This window comes from Vanellus vanellus (genome assembly GCF_965231255.1).
Source record: "Vanellus vanellus genome assembly, chromosome: 2".
Taxonomy (NCBI): Eukaryota; Metazoa; Chordata; class Aves; order Charadriiformes; family Charadriidae; genus Vanellus; species Vanellus vanellus.
The window spans coordinates 112,475,944-112,497,848 of NC_138906.1; the positions used below are offsets into that span (position 1 = coordinate 112,475,944).

The 21,905-nt window shown below is 42.6% G+C and overlaps 1 protein-coding gene across 3 annotated transcripts; it reads right to left on the bottom strand.

Moving 5' to 3' along the window:
* Nucleotides 1–2,244: 2,244 nt before the first annotated feature.
* On the bottom strand, nt 2,245–10,524 carry TUBB6 (tubulin beta 6 class V). Of its 3 annotated transcripts, none has more exons than XM_082478989.1 (4): nt 10,433–10,524; nt 9,422–9,530; nt 8,640–8,750; nt 2,245–3,851 (listed from the first exon to the last, which is right to left on the bottom strand). In XM_082478989.1, exons 3-4 carry the CDS (start codon nt 8,698–8,700, stop codon nt 2,788–2,790), a joined length of 1,125 nt encoding a protein of 374 aa, XP_082335115.1. In that variant the 5' UTR covers nt 8,701–8,750; nt 9,422–9,530; nt 10,433–10,524; the 3' UTR covers nt 2,245–2,787. The 3 variants fall into 3 exon arrangements, with proteins under 3 accessions (XP_082335115.1, XP_082335114.1, XP_082335116.1); XM_082478988.1 differs by lacking the exon at nt 10,433–10,524 and adding an exon at nt 10,151–10,248; XM_082478990.1 differs by lacking the exons at nt 8,640–8,750; nt 10,433–10,524 and having other exon boundaries at nt 9,422–9,480.
* Between the last annotated feature and the right edge of the window lie 11,381 nt (nt 10,525–21,905).

The window sequence follows — 21,905 nt, forward strand, 5'->3', positions numbered from 1 at the left end:
TCCAAGAAATGTTTTTTCTCTTACTCCCTGTTCATGCTGTCTACTTCTGAATTTCACTCTTTCACTCCTGCTTAGTTGCAGCATGCAATTAATGAGTGTATGATAACGTAAAGAAGTCAAGTGCCTTTGCCCTGATTTTAGAGAATTTTAACTTGCTTTGTATATTCTTACCTCTGAAAGCCTTAATATTTTGTGCCAAAAGTGGGAGAAGTTGACTATGTTGGGATTTTCGAATCAAAACAAAGATGTGAAAAGAAAACCAAAAATGTTTAACCAATGCTTTGAAGAGGACTGTTAGCCGCCTCCTACTCACAAATTTAAGACTTAAGGTGGTTTAACATAAATCAAGAAAACTTAGTTTAGTCTGTGCTGTGGCTGCCAATGAGGCCAGATTATTTTTTATTGCAAACACATTGAGCAGTGCTGCTACAACTAGTAGGGGCTTGTGGAGCACGGATGCAGCCACCGAGTTCCCTGTGCCTCCCAATGCTGGGAGAAGGAGCAGGTTCAGACCCTCTTTCCCAGCCTGGCCCTATACCCTGGAAGTGACCACCTTTTCCTAAGGAGATACAAATACAAGAGGAAAAACGGAGAGAAGTAATTTCAGGATAGAAAGAAATCAAAAGCCTACAGTGGCATGGTTAGGGTAGCCTGCGCAGGGGCGGTTGCATCTGTAAACTGAGGGTCTGCCCCATTCCTTGCTGGCTTTTGACCAGAGCGACTTTGCAAAGGAGGTGGCCCATCAGGTTCAATTCCTATTTCTGTCCTGATAGCACACCTTCTTCCTATGGCACACCTCACCCACTCCGTTTTCAAGTGGTGTAGGTTGCTGGTTTTTCACCCTCCTCCTAGTGCTGGCAGAGGTGTTTGTGTCCGGGCGGTATGGGGAGCTGCACTTCTAGACTTTCCTAGGTCTGGCTTGTCCTGGCAGCCTGCTCCTACGTATTTCTCTGTGGCCAGGTGCAAAGCAGTAAAACAGAGAGAAAATTAAGGCGGGGTAGGCAAAGAAAGAAAAGGTGCAAGAGACTAGGTTGAAAAACTAGAGGGAAAATGAAAAACACAGAGGTGAGGAATGTGAAAAGAGGAACAAAGCTAGGTGGGACTCAGCAAGTAGATTTCAAGAGAGGTTTCCAAGGAAAAAGCAGGAAATTATTTGAAAGGAAGTGCAGCCAAAGGGATTGTTCACCAAACCTGTTACTAAAACAAGTTTCAGTTTTATGTCAGAAAAGGAAGATTATTACAGTTGGTTGACTGCGGAGGAACAGGAAACATTTGTGCTTCCCATGGCTTTCTTACTGCTTACAGCTTATGGGATTAACAGGTGCCCAGCTCATACAATTTATGAAATAGTCTTATTCCCTGAAACCCAAACTAATAAAATATTAACATCATCTTGTTAGGAGCAATGGATCTTTGGAAATTACACTGTTTGTAAAGTGTCTTTTTAAGTATTCAGCAACACTTTTGCGAAGAAAGTGCTTCTGAAGGCGAGAAGAAAAAGAGCAAAGAGTTGCTGAAACATTTAAAGTTTGGATTTCCGGAGGGTTTCTCCTTTGTTTGCTTGTTTTGTTGCCTAGAAACTGACCTAAATAAAAGACTCCATGTAGACAGAGTGTTCTCGGGTAGAGGTTCTCTAATGGAGAAGGGCTGTTTAATTGATATGAGCAGAAACCTAAAGCATGCATGAAGAGCAAAAGGCCAACAGCTACTTCAGGCAGCAAGTCAGCTGGGTAAGAGAGAGACCTTTCTGTTTTAGCTTTAGTGTAAGCAGATAAACTGTTGTTCATCTTTCATTTTCCCAGCTGTTTTGAATATTGTGGATAAATACTTTTATTTGTACTTTAACCTTAATCTGTTCAGACAGACATCTATAGCATCTATAGGTGTGGTAAACTCATAAACCTAGGTAGTCAGATATATTGACACATAGCCAACATGCGCTCTCCCACCATGTTCTGTGGAGTATTTGAATTTCAGCTATACGGGCTAGGTGGAATGGAGATAGGAATAGCACCAGTAACTGGCCACAGCCAGAAAGACACAGGACCAGCAAGATATTGGGGTGCCATTGTAAACCCCAAGGGCCCTTCAAGAACACATCACAAATGGGTAGATTTCATGTATAGAATCTATGATTATTCAGCAGCAAGTGATGAAGTCACATAGCATAAATCCAGCCTCTGGCCTGCAGCTCACTGGATATTAATATAGCATTGACTGCCCAAAACACTTTTGCTTGAGAGGATACTAATCTTTTTTATTTTGTTTTTAGAGGACTGGAATCAAATATCACTGTTAACAGTTACTGTACAGAATAGCTAAAAAACTTTTCTTCTTTTTATTATCAATAAGTTTGTTCCTGGCAGTTTAGTATTGTACATTCAGTACAGAATGAATACTTCAAACCCACAAGATTTTCTTACTCATAACTGGATGAAAAAGGTGCAGCTCTATTTTGTAGATTTTCATGCCTATTTTATGTATTCTCTTGTACAACCTCAGGGACGACAAACTTTGGGAAAAAAAAAAAAAAAGTCCCAAACTAGCAATCTCTGTGTTCAGACTCTTAGGCCAAAGTCTGAACTAAATGCCTTACAATTGTCTTATGAATAGAAATGACCTGATTTCCAGAAATGCTGAATGTCCTCAGTGACCTTGAGAGCACCTCTAACACCTGAGACTCATGCTCTTTTTTTTGGTTTTGAAGCCTAAATACAGATTTATAAGCCTAATTATTAGAAATCCAGATTTGAGAATTTGGCCTGGAAAATAGCCCACCTAATTTTTTTATTCATTGATTTCTTCTTCATCATCTTCAAACACTTCCTCTCCATCATTTGCTGTTGCTTCTTGGTATTGCTGATACTCTGAAACCAGATCATTCATGTTGCTTTCTGCTTCTGTAAATTCCATTTCATCCATTCCTTCTCCTGTGAACCAGTGGAGGAAGGCCTTTCTCCTGAACATGGCCGAAAACTGCTCTGAGATCCTTTTGAAGAGCTCTTGAATAGCAGTACTGTTGCCAATGAACGTGGAAGCCATCTTGAGGCCACGAGGAGGTATATCACACACAGCCACCTTAACATTGTTTGGGATCCACTCCACAAAGTAACTGCTGTTCTTGTTCTGGATGGCCAGCATCTGCTCATCAACCTCCTTCATGGACATGGGACCACGGAAGACGGTAGCCACTGTCAAATATCGCCCATGTCTTGGGTCACAGGCTGCCATCATATTTTTGGCATCAAACATCTGCTGGGTGAGTTCTGGAACGGTGAGTGCTCGGTATTGTTGGCTGCCTCGGGCTGTCAAAGGAGCGAAGCCTGGCATGAAAAAGTGAAGGCGTGGAAAAGGGACCATATTTACTGCCAGCTTCCGGAGGTCAGCATTTAGTTGGCCTGGAAAACGCAGGGATGTAGTTACACCACTCATGGTAGCAGAAACCAAGTGGTTTAAATCGCCGTATGTTGGAGTGGTGAGCTTCAGGGTGCGGAAGCAAATGTCATACAAAGCTTCGTTGTCAATGCAATAGGTTTCATCTGTATTTTCAACCAGTTGGTGGACCGACAGCGTAGCATTATAAGGCTCCACCACTGTATCAGAAACCTTTGGAGAGGGCATGACACTAAAGGTATTCATTATCCTGTCTGGATATTCCTCTCGTATCTTGCTGATGAGTAGGGTTCCCATGCCAGACCCTGTCCCTCCTCCCAGGGAATGAGTGAGCTGAAATCCTTGCAAGCAATCACAGTGTTCGCACTCTTTTCTTACTACATCAAGTACAGAGTCAACCAACTCTGCCCCTTCTGTATAGTGTCCTTTAGCCCAGTTGTTTCCTGCACCAGTTTGTCCTAAAATAACACAAAATAGGGAAATAAAATATACAAAATTATTGGTAACATTTGGTATTTGCATGTCAAATGGATTCACATTTGTAACAAAAGCTGCTATAAATCTGTCAGGTAGATAACTGTGCTCTTCAGTTTTGCCTACAAATGTCTTTGGAAGTATCAACAGAAGCTTTTTGTATAGTCTCCTTTCGCCTCAAATCCCTGGTGTCTTTTTTGGTATTTAACCTTCTATAAATGCAAAGATGGCCTTGACTCCTTGTTTTGAAAGCTTTCACACTCCCAATCCTGCTTATTCCATAAACACAAGATGATTGTTTAATATTCAAATACTTTCTGTTTATAAGGACCATGATGTATACAAAGCTAAATCACAGATACACATTTCTAAATGAAAGGTTCTTGGACTGTTCCTGTGAGACACTGAGGCATTGTTGTCATTCAAGGATAAGGCTCGGCTTCAGAAGTCCTATTTAACTTGTTATATAAAGAACTATTGCTTTTTTTAATTCATGGTTACCTAGCCTGAATGAAAATGTTGATCGACAAAAGCTTCAAGAATGTTATTTCAAAAATTTGGAAGTTATTAAGCACATTTTATCTTTTACTAGTTTCCCTACAAACTCACTATTCTTCAGGATCTGCAAAGCAACTTGCAAAATTGTGTCACTGATGTTTCACAAGCCCTTTATTTTCTCCCCAAGGCTTCCATTTTCCTTTTATGTGCCACTCCATTTATTAAGATGGACAATCTGAATCCTTTGCTATGTCACTATTTTGTTATTACTTAGATAAGAAGGAGACAAGTTTTGTAATACTCCCGTTCCTCACACAGACTACTACATACATACATTGTGCCACTGAACTCACTTAGTGGTAACTCTTGTGAGTAGTATTCAGAAAGAGCAATAGTTTCAGAATTAGGTATAGGGCTGTCAGCTTCTGCGTTGTTCTCCACAACATTCCCCTTCCTTCCTATTACCATGTCTCCTTTCAATTCCCAGTGCACTGTGCTGGTGCCAAACATGAATCAGGAAAACTGCTTGCTGGGATATTGTTTAAATATGATGCACTTCATTTTCACTGCATAAATGCTTAGTTTCCTCATGATGTATTTTGTTAGTTAATGCATTGTTCTATATGTAGCTATATTTTTCTTTCTTTGAACCTAGGGAGCTCAGCACTTCCTGTCCAGCTGGGCAAAGCACAGCATAATATCCTTCCACAATTAAATATGCTTGTAACCATTTGCAGACTGCCTGAGCAGATCCCCTACTACACATAGGGCAGCACATCAGGCTGCACTCTAACAAGCATATATCACTCCAAGATGTAGAAGGATCCTAACAAAGCCAAATTCTGAGTTTAGGACTTTATTTTGCAGATTGCCCCTTGTGTAAACATGGTATTGTCCTTTTTCAGGAGGCAGTGAGATAAGGAGAGAATGGCGAATAGGATAGAATGGAAAATAGGAACAAAGAACAAGGTGAGAATGGGAATTACTCTCACAAATGTGGAAAATATATTTTCATGGGGAAAAAAAGAAGAAATCCATAGAGACTGATTTTACTTGCTTTTGATTAGTTCACAGACTAAGTCTGGTGGTAAAACGCCTAATACAGAGGTGGCCATGTCCTCCTTTGGGGCCTCCACTGTGCTAGACTCCCTCAGTTTTAGTTTGAATCACACAAATTCCCAGATGCCACCTGTCTCTATTGCACTAATAAGACCTTTGTATTTAAACTGCTGAGCCTAACTGTAACAGCAGCTGCCTACACCAAGACTAATGGCTTTCCTCCAGTCTACAACTCTCGGCTGCTCCTCTGGTGACACTGCAGTTTGTCCAGCAGTCAGCCATCTGCCTAGGGTCTCCAACATTTTCATTTGAAATTTACTGCTGTGCACACGTATATGCCTAGTAATCTGATACTTCCAAACCAACCGGCTCTATCAAACTTTTAAGACCACCACCACCACCACACAGGACATGTACAACAAGCTATGGAAGCTCCAGACTTCTTACCCATGACAATACAGTACAGTCCGGAGGTGCCATTGCTCTGACAAGGCTGCCACACACCTGGAAATCTTGATCACGATTCTGTGAAACCCCACTGGATGCCCTCTACTTATCAGGTACCTACCAGACCTCTGAAAAATCTTAGACAACCACAAAAAGTGATCAAATTCCACCAGGACTAAATCTCTAGGTGGAAAATGAGCCTGTGTCCACAAAAAGCAGGAGTTGGCAGATCTTTTGCCAATACTGGAAGCTCTGCATCATATGCAGCCCATCTCTAGTATTCTGCCTCTTCTCACTGTGCATTTACTGAGATCTAAAGGAAGGCTACACAAAGCTATCCCACAACTTATCTGCACTCTTCATACCTCCAGATCCTTCTACCACTTCTCTCTCCAACACATTGTAGGGTTATCACACATGTTCAGGTTGAACTGCACATGTGTAAAAGCCATTTGTTTAGTGGTCAATTCATTTTTAAACCCTAAAATCACAACTATTTTCTGCAATCTTTCACTTCTTTCCTCTCCCCACTGCTTTAAACAAAAGACAAACCTAGGAAGAGAGATCAGTAGCTTGCACACTAACAGCCCACCATGAACAGCCTTGGTGCAGAACGCATGGTATGATTTAGAGAGGGAAAGACAGCTCCTTTGACTAGCTAACAGCCATTTTGTGGTTGCCCATACCAGTTCAGAAAACTTAAATTGGGGTGGTATCTATGCAGCAAAGCTGGCAAGGGTGTACACCAGAAAAGAATGACAAATGCAAAAATGTGCAAATGAAAACTGGTTAACAAGAGATCACAGCAGTTCCTGGTGGGCAATCATATGTTGTTAGGTGGCCAGGAGACCTGCTGCTCTTGTGCAGCAAGTTCATTCCACCTGCGCTTCTTCACCTTTTAGATCACTAACTTGTCAACACAAGCATTAAAGCACAAGGATTATTTTGTGCCCATCCCAATCTCCTAGTCTGAGCTAAAATTACTGTATCTATCTGGAGCATGTGATCATGTACTCAACATACGTGAATGAAATCCTGATTGACAGCAGATGCTTACTTGCTATGGAGACATGGGCACACGCAAATATATACAAGGAGAGGCAGAAAACATCTCCATCAGAACAAGCCCTAACAGCCTGGGGTACAATGAGTATGGAACTGCCAGCTTCTGCCACAAAATCCTTTGTGGGCCCAGGCCAGATTTTTGAAAGAGAAAACAAAACGCTTTGTTAGCTTTTGACACAGAAGATCATTACTTCAGCGCTCAGGCAGCCATTCTGCAGTATTCAGCAGGTTGGGAGGACAGTGCCTGATGCTGGCAGGGGCCTCTGTCACATACAAGTTGATCACATGCTGTTGGTTCATTGTTAGCTTGGCAGGAAGGGAGTACAGTGAACTCGACTATTGTTAAAGACACTCTGAATTGATTTTGCTCTCGTTTACTGGTGGTATGCCAAACTGTAAAGCTCCAGGTCAGGTATTTCCATAGGTCAGGTGAATTCACTTTCAGAGGGCTTCTGTGATCCATGAAAGAGAAAGGGAGTGAAAGGAGAAACCTGAATATAGAATCATACTTCATAAAGCTGACTATGTCTATGGCTTTTCTCCAAGCTCACTTCTACATGTTGTAACTTAAAATTCTTTTGAAAGATACCTTTAACATGTCTGCCATGGAGTATACAGGAGAACAATTTGAATAGCATTAAAAGTTTTCAGTCAAAGGCTTAAGTCTTTGTATGGCTTCTTACTCCTCACCTCAACAGCAACAACCCAGAGTTAAGTTTGTTTTATACCACCCAAACAATGTTTATCTTTTCTCTGTCTGTCCCTGGCATTGTTCCTTCCTTATGTTAACGCAATATACCAAACTAAGTTGCAACCTAAGCTTGCCTTGGCAGGAGGAAATGTGTTTTGTGGCTAGCACAGATTTGGAAACCAAAAGGACAGGAGAGTTCTCATGGTAACTTTCATTCAGGCTTCCTGTTTCAACGAGGGGCTCACTTAACTTTCACATGCTGTTTCTCCTTTAGTGCAAAGGTACCAATAATGCTTCTGTACTTCATAAGGATGCTATGAAATTTAATCCTGGTAATATACATTTTTAATCTTAGATGGAAAGTACTACATATGTCCAAAGTAAAACAGTGAAGGCAAAACCAACCCCCTGCAAGAGCACTGCAAAACCAGAAGTTCCCCACATGCTCTTAGACTGTTCCTCATTAGGTCAAAAAAATAATGCAGTAACTGGCTATATATGACAGTGTTTTCCATATTGCAGTTGTTCTTCCTCCACTGTTTACTATACTGTAAGGATCTGCTGAAAAAGTTGAATTACACAGCCTATAAACAGTTTCATGCTCAAGCATTTAATGTGAATTCAAGTGAAGAGTAGTCTGTTTGGTTTGTGGTTGAGGTCTTTTTTCTCTCCATTTTCTGCAGAATTTCCATGCGTTTTGTTGTAAAGAAGCAGTCTTAGGATTTCTCTGCAGTTCATATATATGGAAAGCAAGTGTACTTTATCTGAATACCATAGGAAACTTTCATTAGCTTGCTAATTAAAGGAATGATTAACAGAAGAATGACTTTTTCAGTTAATGGGATCTTTTAGCTGACTTACAAATAACTGGAATTGTATTGTTAAGCTATTAGGATTTCTCAGTACTAATGATAATTTTGGAATAGGGAGCTTAAATGCATTTTGACCATTCATTTGCTAATCACACACCTGTTGGGTAGTTTTGTTTTTTTAAAAAGTGACATCCACATACCAAAGATGAAATTATCAGGCCGAAAGAGCTGACCAAAAGGACCAGATCGCACACTATCCATGGTTCCCGGCTCCAAGTCCACCAAGACTGCTCTTGGTACGAATTTCTGGGCTACAATAAAAAGTAAGTATGCCCTTAGTGTTCTGAAATAAGCCAACACAGTCATAGCTCAATACACAAATACCTTGTCTCATATTATTAGTCAAATATAGATTGCACATCTATAAGTATTTCCTATACAGGAAGTCATGGTAGTGAAAAAAGCCAGCACCATAGGAACAAATCAATTCTGCTTAAAATACAGACCTGACTTTCTTGGGTCCTACAGGTGGTAAACTCACCATTGAGTTCTCTATGACCTGTGGCCCAACCCTCTCTGTTATGAAATGAGAGACAGAGTGCTACAGATGCAAGCTCATATAACCAATGGTTTAATTTGGGGCAATTGATAAGACACACCTGATGAAATAATCATATGTTAGAAAACAAAATGCCTAGTGTAGTGTTAAATAATAAACAAACCTCCACCTTCAGACCCAAAGGACAGCCCCTTGTGCCATTTCTCTCTGCCTGGGGAAGTAACACCCAGTTATCAGTTTATAAGAAAGTAGATAAGCTTTCCTGTGTATAATGGGGTGATCTGGGATCAGCTGAGGGGCTGATGGCATGCGAGGAGCATGACCAGATGTGTAATACAGCTTCACAGACCCGTTCACTCCCAGATTTCTGTGCCCCTTCCCACGGAGTCCTCTTTCCCGCACCCCTCCCCATCCCACACTTACACGATGATTCATTATAGTAGACATTGATCCTTTCCAGCTGCAGCGCTGAGTCACCGACATAACCTCCGGCTGGGTCAATGCCATGCTCATCACTTATCACTTCCCAAAACTAAGGGAGGAAAAGGAGAAGCGGGTTGGGAACTCCTCTACAGAGCATCGGGGGCCCTGCCCAGCGCCCCGGCTCCATGGCGGGCGGGGCGGCGGTCCCGCGGCTCGGCCGGGCCGCAGCTGCCGGATTCCTGGCGTGCCCGCCGCCCCTCCCTGCCCGGGACTGGACGGGGCTGCGAGCAGAGCTGGGCAGGCACCAGGATTTAAACCCAACGGACAAACGGCGGCCGCCCAACTCCACACCCGAACGGGCTGCGGAGTTTCGGTACTCGGAAGGGGCTGCTCGGACTTCTGCCGCCCTTGCCCGCTTTTGAGCCACAGCCTGGCCAGTTTAAACATAAAAATAATTAAAAAAAAAAAAAGTCCCGTTTGGTTTCGGTACTTCGCAAAGCCTTTTATGGTCACGGGGAGAAGCGAGATGCGCCGTGCCCCGCGGCCCCAGCGCTCCCAGCGCCTCTCGGCAGCGGCTCGCCCCAGGGCACGGGAGGGCGGTGGGGGGACCGACTGGGACAACCCAGCCCCGCGGGACGAAACGGCCCGGAGTAAGCGGCCGGGAGCGTCGGCCAAAGCGCTTAGCAGCTCCGCAGCCAGCGGGCGGCCTCGGCTCCCCTCAGGGCTCACCTTGGTCCCGATCTGGTTTCCACACTGGCCCGCCTGGATGTGCACGATCTCCCTCATGGCGATGCCTCGCCTCAGCTTAGCTCAGCCCAGCTCTCCTGCCGCCCAGCCCAGCTATGCATGGCGTGGGCTCGCCGGGCGGCGCTTTATGGGCTCCGGGGCGGTGCGCGCCCACCCCACCCCACCCCTAACCCCCACCCCCCCCGGCCGCCGCCGCTCGCCCAACGGCCGGCGCCCCGCGCGCGCTCCGCCAACGGCCACCCCCCCTGTTCGCCGGCGGCTCGCCTTCGTAACGTCCGCCTCTCACAGTTTTCCTCATGGGGCAATGAGGGGTGCCGGGGAAGGGGGGTGGGTGTTCTGTGGCTGCCGTCCCCCGCTGTGCTTCTCACCCAAAACCGAGTTTGGCAAAAGTCACCTTCACCCACCAAGGAAGGAATCCCGCCCTTGCTTGTGTGCAGGCGGACATCGTCGCCTTCCCTTCTTTTTCCTTGGCCTGCTGCCCCGTAGGCCGGGCAGGCTGCAACCTTCACTGGAGTGGCAGCATCCAAAGAAATAGGTGGACCTTCTCAGCGCCTTGCCAACGGCCATCTTCTTTGCATCGCTGTTTTCTGAAGCCATTCTGCCAGCAGATAACAAGCTGCTGCGTGAAAACTTATAACTGGGAAGACAAGCAATCTTTATGGAGTGACTTTCCTAAAAGCTCACGTCAATGCCCTGGAATATGCATAGTTTGAATAGCTTGATTTTTAATGAAAAGGGAGATTTTCTTTCCCCTCCAGAGAGGAAACAAGTTCCTACAACTGCTGCATCTCCTTTATGATCCCTTTAGGTAGCTGTTGCGTGGTTTCCCAGATAGACAAATGCTGCCTAACGTGGGTGCCTGTTTTAATGCTAGTGTGGCTCTTCCGTGGGATGCGGGATGCCATTGTCTACCACCCTATTCTGATATATAGCCCTGGTGGGAGGCATTCATCTGTCTATGCACATCTTTATTGTCTGACTGCATCTCTGCTGTTGTGCAAGAGCAGCCTTGAGGCCAGAGTTACGGAACCTCATTATCTGATCGATCAAAGGTGACCCAGCAGGGACTCTCCAGGAGAAGAACCTTGGGTGCATTCTCTAGCTTGAATACAGTTAAGATAATGTCCATCAATCAATAAATAACCCAAAATCTGTACCTATGCTGGGAGGTCACGTCCTTATTGCCCACCTCTGTGTTGCTGTGACATGAGTGATGTCAGCCAAACTGTGTGCTCTGGGCTCCAACCTTGCCTTTTCATAAGTTTTTCAGCAGCGCTAGCAGCTTCTTGCAAATGACCTCTGAGTAGCCCCCACGCACCATGATACGCTGTGTCAAATGTCTTTCTGACATCAGTGAAGCAGCTGGAGGATCAGTGTGTTTGCCTTGCAAGCAGCCCTGGCACAGGATTGGATACTATGTGCCTTTTTCTCTGCTGAAGGACTCAAATAAATGTCCTTCTGTGTGTGATCTGCATTTTTGGAAGAGATCCATGAACAAGTAATTTGTTTAGTAGCCTGACTAGTGAGGTCGTCTTGGGCTTTGCTTGAATCTATGTGTCCTTGAATAGGCCTTCCAGGCCTGGCGTTCCCCATGCTTTGCAGATCCTTGTGTGGCTCACGCTTGCCATCAACTTGCCATCATTTCTGCTGACGTGCCACTTTTTAAAATTCAGTTAGTTCCCAAGTCCAGCTAGTGGACCACAAACACCAACAGCACTAACAGCCTCATCCTGTTCCCCTCTCTGGCTGATCAGGACAGAAGCCCATCAATGGAAACTACATATGTATTTGTATACATCTATACAGCATGGATCCCTACAGGAGCTGGTCTCAGGCACTCATCCTGTTCAGTAGACAACCCTTGATCCAAAATCTTCCCAGTTGCTAGTGCCTGGAAATGTCATCCCCAGAGGCCCACAGCTCCCCTCCAATTGCTGATATTCAGACCTACAGACACAGACACACACACATACACAAAACTATGGCTCCCTCCTCCAGTGCTGGTCTTAGGACACTCGGCCTATTCAGTAGCTGGCCCCTGGATCCCCAGTTGCCTTACACAGAGACAAAAACAGGCAAACAAGTCTCTCTGGTAGCTGGTCGAGGGTCATGACTTTACCAGTAGCTGGTCCCCAGATCTCACCACAGTCCTTCCAGTAGTTTGCTTGGACTCCCTGGTCCCTTCAGTAGCCAACTCACAGACCTTCTCATCTCTTTGTTGGACTTACAGCTGCTCCAAAACTTGACTCCCAAGATTCTTGCCCTACTCTCCAGCTAGCATGGCTTGGTGTTTACTAGTGACCACACACTGACATACAGATCCACATAACGTGCATGCACTTTGGTCTCTCCAGTTGCTCCATCACAGACACACAGGCCCCCATGTCTTGTGGTCCCCACCTCTAAATGCTGGCACTCAGACCACATACACATGGAATATGTGTATATTTCTCTCACCTAGGAAAATAATTAAAATACAGTTTAATATGACAAGACAGACTGAAGTGATCACGTGCAAGGCATAGCCAGACAGGCATACTGACCAGCAACCTGTTTACACCCAATCAGACCATTTTGGCTCTGTATCCTTTTATTTTTCAATACCAAAACACCTTTATCCCCCCCATTCCTCACCTTTGACTCCTCCTCTTAGATGTCCCATAAGTCATCTTCTACAACCCCAAAGATGCTCTCCCCCTTCATCCCCTAAAGAGTCCCATACCCCTGCAGGCAGTAACCCCTCTCTGTACGGTGATCCATGGAGCCTCTCCAATTGACTGTTGGTGACGAGTGTGTCCTGGTTTGAGGTAAAACAGAACCAATTTTCTCTTCAGTAATTTTACTTTGTGCTAAGCCTCTTCTAATTACTGAAATTAACAGCATATTATGCAGAAACTGTTCTCTCTCAGAGTGATAAGACCTATGCTTCTAGTTGATGCCAAGGAATAGTATGCAGAGAGGCTTTTGCTTATACTTATTGCTATAACACCCAAGGCCAGCTAACTTTTATTATTTGCCCCATTGGAGGGTCAGAAGCTGAAAAGCATAGAGGGGTAGCACCTGCAGAAAGGAGCTGGCAGGACAGGTAACCCAAAACTGACCAGCAGGGTATTCCATCCCATCTGCCTCATGCTCAGTATAAAAGCTGAGGGATCAAAGGGGTCAGCTTTTTTTCTTCAATGGCCTGTATCCAAGGAGGACTCTGTCTGTTTGTCTGCTTTTGGTCCCAATCCCTGCATTTCTGAATCCAGATTCAGAATCCAGTTCCTGTTACAGGGTGTCACACCCGGCCCATGGGCTGATCCCCCTCTGGGAGGACACGGGGTGAGGGCTCCTTTTCTCTGGGTATGTTATTGGGGTTCCCCCACCTGCCACTGCTCCTTTGTGTTCTTGGAGATAAGTCTTGAATCAAATAACCCAGCAGTAGAACATTTGATTATCTGAATCAAATGATATTTTGAGAATAAAATAAGAAGGTTAAAATGGACATAGGTAGGCCAATGAGGGGGTAAAACAAGCAATGAGAGTTTATTGTAGTAGGGCCATTAGTCCATGTGCCTCCTAAAAAGCTGTATAGGCTGCACTGCCAGTGTCTGTCATCTTTGGAAGGTTTGTCTACTCTTTGGGAGCAGCAGTTGGTCAAACACTGTTCAGAGGCCAAAACTTCAACCAGTCTCCCACACATACAAAGTAACCCACTGAAGTACGTGTAAGACAGTAGAACCATGTGCATGCTGGTGAGCAACAGTTTACTCAACAAATTTGCATTTCACTTGTACACGTTTTATGGCTATGTAAATACATTCTAATACTCAGTCAGACCTGAATCAACCTGCAGCTTCTCCATGTTTTATTGCTAGTAATCTGAAAAGAAGCAACACCCGTTTGTTGGTGATTGAATGTAAATGTACCTTCAAATCCTTTTCATCCATGCTTGTGTTTACTTAGTAGTTCAGCTGACTTAGGAGGTGGAGATGCCATTATAACCTGTGTCTGCAAAAGCCTACACATTCTCTTTAAGTCTTCACAGGCTTGGTCTGGGATTTTAAAGGCACTTAGGTGTTTCAAAATCCTACTATGTACTTAACTGCTATGGATTACTTCTGGATGTATTTTAAGCCCCCACTAAACATCTCGTGGAAATTTAAGGCACCTAAATGTCTTTAAAGATTTCTTTCTAGGTGCTTCATCTGACTGAGCCCATGAGATTCATTCTATAAATAGATTAACATAGGAACTCCCTGTAGATTCTGTACAATGGATTTTCACTTGTTGTATTTGGCTGTGTAGTCTCTTTCTCAGATACCTATAATATATATGACTTCTATCCTTCATAACTCAGTCTTTTTTTTCTTCCCATTCACTTCATGGGCTAATTTAATATTTAGAGTATACTTTTTTTTCACCATGCACAAAACAGGAAGAAAGCTTTCTTAAGATTTTACTTGCAGATTTACTTCCTTCATTGTTTTTCCTTTTTTCCTTCCTTTTGTAATTTTAACTCCACTTTCTGTTGTTAAAAAAAATCAATTAATATATTCCACCTGCAATATTAGTAAACAAACTATCAGCCCAACTTTGTGAATTCATGCTCCAGACAGCTTCTTGAACAACCAGTTTACGTGACTTATACCCTCAAAGTATGTCTTGCTCCCAGGTGTGGAAACAAATGATTAAACAGTAAAAGAGGTCCATGCTTGTATTTTAAGGAGTGGCGTGACCCTTTACAATAGACTTTACACTAGTCTTTACAATAGACTGGATGCAGAGTAAGGAATATCTCACTGCCATGCAGTGATTAGTCTGAGATTTCCAGCTGGTGAAAGCCCAGAACAGTTCATTTCCACTGGAGAGCTCTTTGGTGCTCCAGTGTGATGGATAGAGCCCATGTGGTTCTTTATTCCTGTTAGTCAGCACTGACAAGGATCTTGGCTGCCAGTCTTAGCAGTTGTATCAGTCACATTGCAACTGTGCGAGATGCAGCTTCTTCAAAAAAATCGTATGCATTCATGGTCAAGACAAACTGGAGGGGCCATGTGGTGCTGCAGAGCTTCCAGTGTTCTTAAGCCTTTCTCATGTATTCCTTGCTCTTGCAAAAGATAAAATAGAAATGGATACCTACAAGATGATGAATTTCACAAGGCAGGACAAAATGTGTAAGGTGTCCATGCTACAGAGTGGAAGGATTTTCCAGTAACAGCAGCCCAGGCAATAGTCATCTCCCACAAAGTCACATGGAAATGTGCTTTAATGCCCTGGAAAAAACCCCAGCAAAGTTTTTCTGTATTTAGCTGGTCATATGATACGATTGTTAAGCTGCTTCCTACTTTTCAGGAAACACATTTGTGTTTATGTCAGGGTTGTTGCTAGGACTATTTCTATTTACTGGAGTTTTTAAGGACTAGAGAGGAATTCATGTCATAGCAGAACAGTTAACACGATATTTACTATTCTCTTTTTAAGAGTGATAAATATGCTGTATTTTGATACAAAAGAATATCAACAAGGGTCCATCCAGTGTTATAAAGCTTGTTAGCACTTGCATTAACTACAAAAGCAGTAAATATAATCCACATGGTAGATTCACTTTGATAGTTTGTAGCAGGCTAGTAAATGCCACTAACCCCACAGTCACATTTAGGAGGAAAGTCCCAGGGCGGATGTTGTTCCTGTCTCTCTTCTTTAGCCTGAAAGTTTTTCACATAAGTTTAAAAAAAGGAAAAAAAAATCTTAAAATGGTTTGGCCTTGGGTTTTTTTGCCTGGCTTCCTGAGGAGACAAAGCATGGAAAGTCATGCTCTATGCAAGCATGGGCCCATCTATCTCCGCCACCACCTTTCAGTCTGTCAACCTCTTATGAAAAAATCTGACAGAAGCATGTGAGTTCCAGAGACACTGCAGCTGCAGAAGAATCTAGAAACAGCCCAAGAACCCAACAGCATCATCAAACAGGTCAAAGGGGGAGGGAAACAGCAAGACACACAAACAGAAGTGTACCATCTAGTAAAGCCAATGTCAGCATCCACATTTATTACAGGTGTTTTGCAGCTTATATATTATGCGTAGAAAAGCTACTATATTTCATATGGTCCTCAAAAAACTTTTCGCTTTGTTCCCCCCACTCCCCTGCCTCCTTAAGTTTGTTGTTGTGGAAGCTGTGGTGCCACTAATTGCCACCTATGCTCAAACATATTACTCAGGGGTTTGTTTTAATGCTGCTCACCTGTCTGCTTTATAACTGTACTTGCCAGTGGAAGTAATGCTGGTGTTTGTGTTTTAGCTCACAAGATGTGGTCTGAACTTAATAATGTTAAAGCAGAGGTCACTACATCAGGTCAGGGGTAAATATGTTTATGGTTGAAGTGTCTGAGAGCGTGAAGCAACACTGGAGGAGTTCCACCCTCTTGTCAAAAGGGCTTTCGAGCTGCATTTTCACAAGCTTTTCTCACTGTTTGACGAGATGAATGGAAAAACACTAAAAGTCCAGCCCTGAATATTAACATGTTGGAGTTCAGTCGCTTTTGCACTTTCCAGCACTTACTGTCTTTTCATTTGTAACACATTTTCTGTCCTTTGGAAACGAGTGTTTTCTTTTAGCCCTTTGTTTCTCCCTGTGCTTAGCCTCAGTGCTAACAATAACTCATCCAGGACTTTTTGCAGAGTTGGTTGTAGTGGTTTTTATGCAACAGCTGTAGCAGCTGGAGAAGAGGGAGGCATGTACCTGCCTGTTTTGTCAGGCAGAATGCGTTTGGTGTGGCTGTGTTTTTAACTTCCATTCTAATAGGTCACTTAGCTACATAAACAAACAGAGACAGAGAATGGGCTACACTGTGTGTTCAACAGAGTCAGTAAAATATCCTGGTTAGTGTTTTCTTACAGCCACAACCAAGAGTATGGGAGTACAAAATTAAGGCAGGAATTTATCTACATTCAACACTCCAGCCTCTCCACATATCAGAGGTTTTGGGGAACTGAGCTGTTTGAAGAACAGAGTGAAAACAAATTTTAGCTGGAATGTGTGCTCTGCATTATCTGTATCACACAGTGGGTGAGTGGTGCAGCTGTAAGAGGATGATGAATCTAAGATATTGCTGACTCGCTTTTGGAGTTTAGTCAGCTCTGAATAGATGCCAGTACAATACAGAGTTTATCAGTAAAGTCCTGATGTTTTGAGTGTGGGAAACAGCAGAATGAGGACAAAATGGTCTTTTAACCAAAAGTCATGCTAAAGACTATCAGGAGAAAAAGCATGTTCTGACCAGATGAGTAGCCTGACAGCAGCTGGTCTTGATTAGAAGGAAGATCCATCTAATCTAGAATTATATCTCTGACAGCAGCCAGTGATGGGTGCTAGGGTAAGAGTATGGTAATGCTTCCCAAAAAATACCCTTCTATATCCTGGCAATCAGTGATTAAGGCTTTGTTGAACCAAAGAACGAATCTGGACCATCATATTTAATAATCCTTTTGAAGCATCCATTAAGTTATGTAATTGCTTTTTTAACTCAGTTACATTTTCGGCCTCCAAAGTCTCCTATGGTATTGCCTGCCACTCACTACTGAATTCCATTCTGTGAAGCAGTACTTTCTGTTGTAAAGCTGATGCCTTAATTTGGTGCCCTATAATTCTTCTATTCTGAGAAACAGTGACTAACAGTTCTGAATTATCATTGTAGCTGTGTGTAAGGTGAAAATTATAGTATTTGTTTTGTTCTTTCTCTCCCTATCTATCCAACATTTTCTGAGCTGAAATTATTAGCCTAATTAATCTCCCTGTGTTTGAGGGGGACATTGCACTCCTCTGAAAGTCCTTGCTTATTACCCTTCTCTATGTGTACTAGCTCTACTGTAGCCTCTGTGAAATGGGAGTGACAGTATTCAAATCATGGCCATTGACTTATGCTTCCGCTTTGGTCTTTATTTTCTAATAAATCTTAACATTGTGCTTGTCCTCTTCATTGCCACTGAGCTTTTTTTTCCATTGAACTATCCATTCTACCTTCAAGACGTCTTTTGAGAGTGGTGACAGCTAAATAAAACCCTTCACTGCTGACAGCAGAGCTGTGTTCCCCTGTGTTATGCAGTTGTGGATATTAAATTTCATCAGGTATTGTTTTATTCAAATAAGTATAATGAAATACTTCTGAAACTCAGTCCAACTGACAGCAGTTTTGACTACCCTGAAGATTTTTATACAATCAAAAAGATTCACTGGTTCATTACATTTCTCCCCATTTATTTTTAGAATTAAGCAGATCAGGTCCAAGCACAACCAACAGATCTGATCTAGACTTTGTTTCCTATCTTTTATTGCTAAAGCAGAAGAGCACCTGCATCTTATGCAGCACCATCCAGCTCAGCCTCCTTAAGACCCTTGAGTAAAACACCTTGCAACAGAGAGCTGTACTGCAGCATGTGGAAGAGGAAGAGGGGAAAGGATAGGTGGAGGTTGTATTACACAAACTAACTTTTCATGGTTTTATTCTCTGAGAAAAAAGAAAAAGCAATAGACCTCTAAGACAAAGGGTTGGAGTCCTGTCTAGACTGTCAGTTATTTAACACTTACAAAGCAAAGCGTATATTTGAGATTAAATGTGTAGCTTTCCAAGTAAAAGTGATTCATCTCACTGTGAGAAACACTTATTTTATAATAATTATGCAGCTAAAATCAATAATAAATTGCTCCAGTCAGGTCTTGGGTTTCACAGGTGAGCCACAGTTTTCTTCCTTACCCTTTTCCTCAGGTGGTGAGTAGCTCCTGACTGCCACCCTTCCCTCACCAGCATAGATCCAACTCATCTGTTACATATGTCCAAACCAAATCAGCATATTGCTTCTAGCCTGCTTCACAAATGATTCTCTCAGATTACATTTGTAAGAAGAGCACCATTCCTCACGAGTCCATCAGTCCCAGGACAAACAGCACAGCAGAAGCTAGGACTGGATAAAGCCTGGCTTATTTTTAACAGTGCAGTCTGCAGCACTGTCAAGGGTGGGTGGGTAAAGCCACTGAAGGAATGTGGTCTGGTACTGAATGCACAAAAGCAGCTGAAGCATCCCCCTCTGAGCAGGGTACTCCGAGAGCTACCAACTGGGACTTAGGAGGGGAAGACAACATTTACACACAGAGAAGCGGTCATTTTTCTTTTAGAAAACCACTCCGCGGCAGTGACACTAAGGGTGCATACCCCATTGCCTTGGACTTCAGCCTATTAGCAGCATTACCATATTAATGATTTAAAGGCTTATGAATGTTAAGAATGTAAGAGGTCAGTTTGGCCAATGGCCAGGACTCAACCCACTGCCCGCCCACGGTGAATAATCCGTTTCATGGTCTGTTTGTTAAACAGTGTACCAGAATGCAGGAGGATATGGGGTTACAATATATGTTGACTGCACAATTGAATGCCATTGCTTTGCGGGAAGGGTGTGGAGATGCAGTTGTTGCCTGTGCACAGAAGATTTGCAGAGAGATACATCTCTGATGTGTAAAATGATTTCATTGTGGTGTCTCATGTCTGTACTGAATAGGGACTTTATACTGCCTGTGGCCTATATGATCTGTCAGGAATAGGGCACAGCTCTAGGTAGTCCAAAGCTTTTTATCTCAGGACAGCAGCTTGGTTAGTGCGGAAGGCAGTTATGCTAAAAATGCTACATAAACAAGGACAATGACGAGTTCTATATAAAAAGACTTACTATGAACTACAGATAGAGCAAGACAGATATAAATGTCTTTTTTAAAAATTCACATTTGTTTAAACACCTGCCTCCCCCCTGCACTTCATCAGTCATTAGGTATTTTCAGTTTGAACGTGGCCAAAGAGAATCTGGTAAAGGTGATGGAAGGCCACAAGGGGAATAACATAACAGGTCACAAAAGTAAAGGGGTCACAGGAACAAGGTACAGAAAAATAGCAGAAGGAACTGGGTGCTCTTGAAGCTGGTGACATCTAGGTAATGGCATCATACACAGAGAAAGGTTTAGATGAAAGACAAGAGCAGGGCAAAAGGTGCTGGGAGATTGCAAGCGAAAAGCAGAATGTAGCAGCTGGAATTTTCTGGGGAAAGAAAAGCAGAAAACCAACAAATGCCCAAACCACCCCCTCACTCCCCGCCAAAAAAAAAAAACACCCCACCAAACCAACCCTTTGGAGAGGCAGAAGTCATGGAAACAAAAGTGACTTTTATCCATTAGATTGCTACCACCTTTAGTCATTCCCGATGCTGCTGGCGACAGAACCTGCTTTGTTTTCACAGATCACAACTCTCGTGAAAACATTTTAGTGTCAGGGCCAGATAAGACTAGGGGGAATTGAGAGAATTGTTTACTGAATTCAGTGGTCACAGAGGTGAAACTATTAGAGACCATACTTTTCTTATCTACATGAAACTCTGATCTTAATGTAGTTTGCAGAAAATGCTTACAATAAGGAGAAAAACTAGCTTGATCATCCCATCCAAAGATGAAATGGCGTTTCTGGGAGACTGGAATAGCTATCTATTTGTAGCAACTATTTAGTAATTTCTGATTTCAGAGAAAAGGGGTTTATTGTGGAATCATCAATTATCTCCGAAAACGTATCCATTATTCCAGAAGACAGTGACTTTTATTTGGAAAGCTTGATCACTCAGGGGGTCAAGTGCAGATTCAAACAATATTCTGCAACTGTTTTAGGCAGCTTTTCTAGGCAACTTCCCTAAGTGAGAACGAAAGCAGGAAAGCTGCAGCTGGGAGAGCAGCTAAATTAAGCACATTTGGTACAGGAATCACTGAAACGATGCTATTTGCACTTTAGCTTTTCAGGATAAAATAGAAAGCACTGTAGACTTCAATTTGTCTAGCTCAATAATAGTTCAGTAGTTCTTATATTTAAATAAGATTATTTATTGTTTTCTTGCTTATTCTGCCCTGATTTTTGAGATGGGGAAGACCATTTGAAAACACTACTTAATAAAGAGCAGCAGCAAACCAACTCATGTACCTATGCAAGAGAAGATGCTTTGTAATTAGAAGTGCTTTTAACATAAAGGATTATGGACTTCACAGTGTAATTACAAAATGTGTCAGAAATAATTATACCTAACTTTAAGACTTTAAAGGACTTCTTAGGTGTCTGAGACTTCTCTGGTTCTATAGTAGACTGACTACCCACATCATTAAGCTACCGCTTTCTTAAATGTAGCTGTTGTCTGAGGATCTAAGTTGTTTGTTGCTTTTTTTTTAAACACACAACAGAATCACAACCAATCTGTGACAATAGTTACAATACTTAAAAAACCCCTCCAAACCTAATCTATACATAAAGTATGCTAATTATTAAAGCAGACTTTTTAGAAAACTGATTATTTATCAACTTTTTATATTGCAACTGCATAGAACACATTATCCTGAATCTGGAATCTATTAAGACATACTGTATTTCTAGTGTTACATTTCATTAGCTGTTTTAAAAAAACAACAGTAATATTTCAATGTTCTCTTTCAAGTGAGAATTAATATTTATTAATAAGCATTCCTAACCAAGACTACATTAGAAGTGGGACCTACTACAAATGATTCAGATTGATGGGTGACCTCAGAAAAAACGTGCTTGAGCTTGAGGTTAGTAAATAGTTTGTATCAATGACAATTGAAAGTATTAACCCTGTCCTACATATGACTGGATTTACGTCTCTGCAAACACAGCTGTGAAAAGCCATTCAGAAAATACTCCAAAAGATTTGTTTCCAATTTT

Bases quoted from the DNA above. Each gene is read 5' to 3' on its own strand.
- TUBB6 (XM_082478988.1), bottom strand. From the start codon at position 10,207: ATGAGGGAGATCGTGCACATCCAGGCGGGCCAGTGTGGAAACCAGATC. The intron at 9,531-10,150 runs GTGAGCCCTGAG...TTCCTCCCTTAG, and splicing joins GAAACCAGATCGGGACCAAG to TTTTGGGAAGTGATAAGTGA. The intron at 8,751-9,421 runs GTAAGTGTGGGA...TTTTTATTGTAG, and splicing joins CTACTATAATGAATCATCGT to CCCAGAAATTCGTACCAAGA.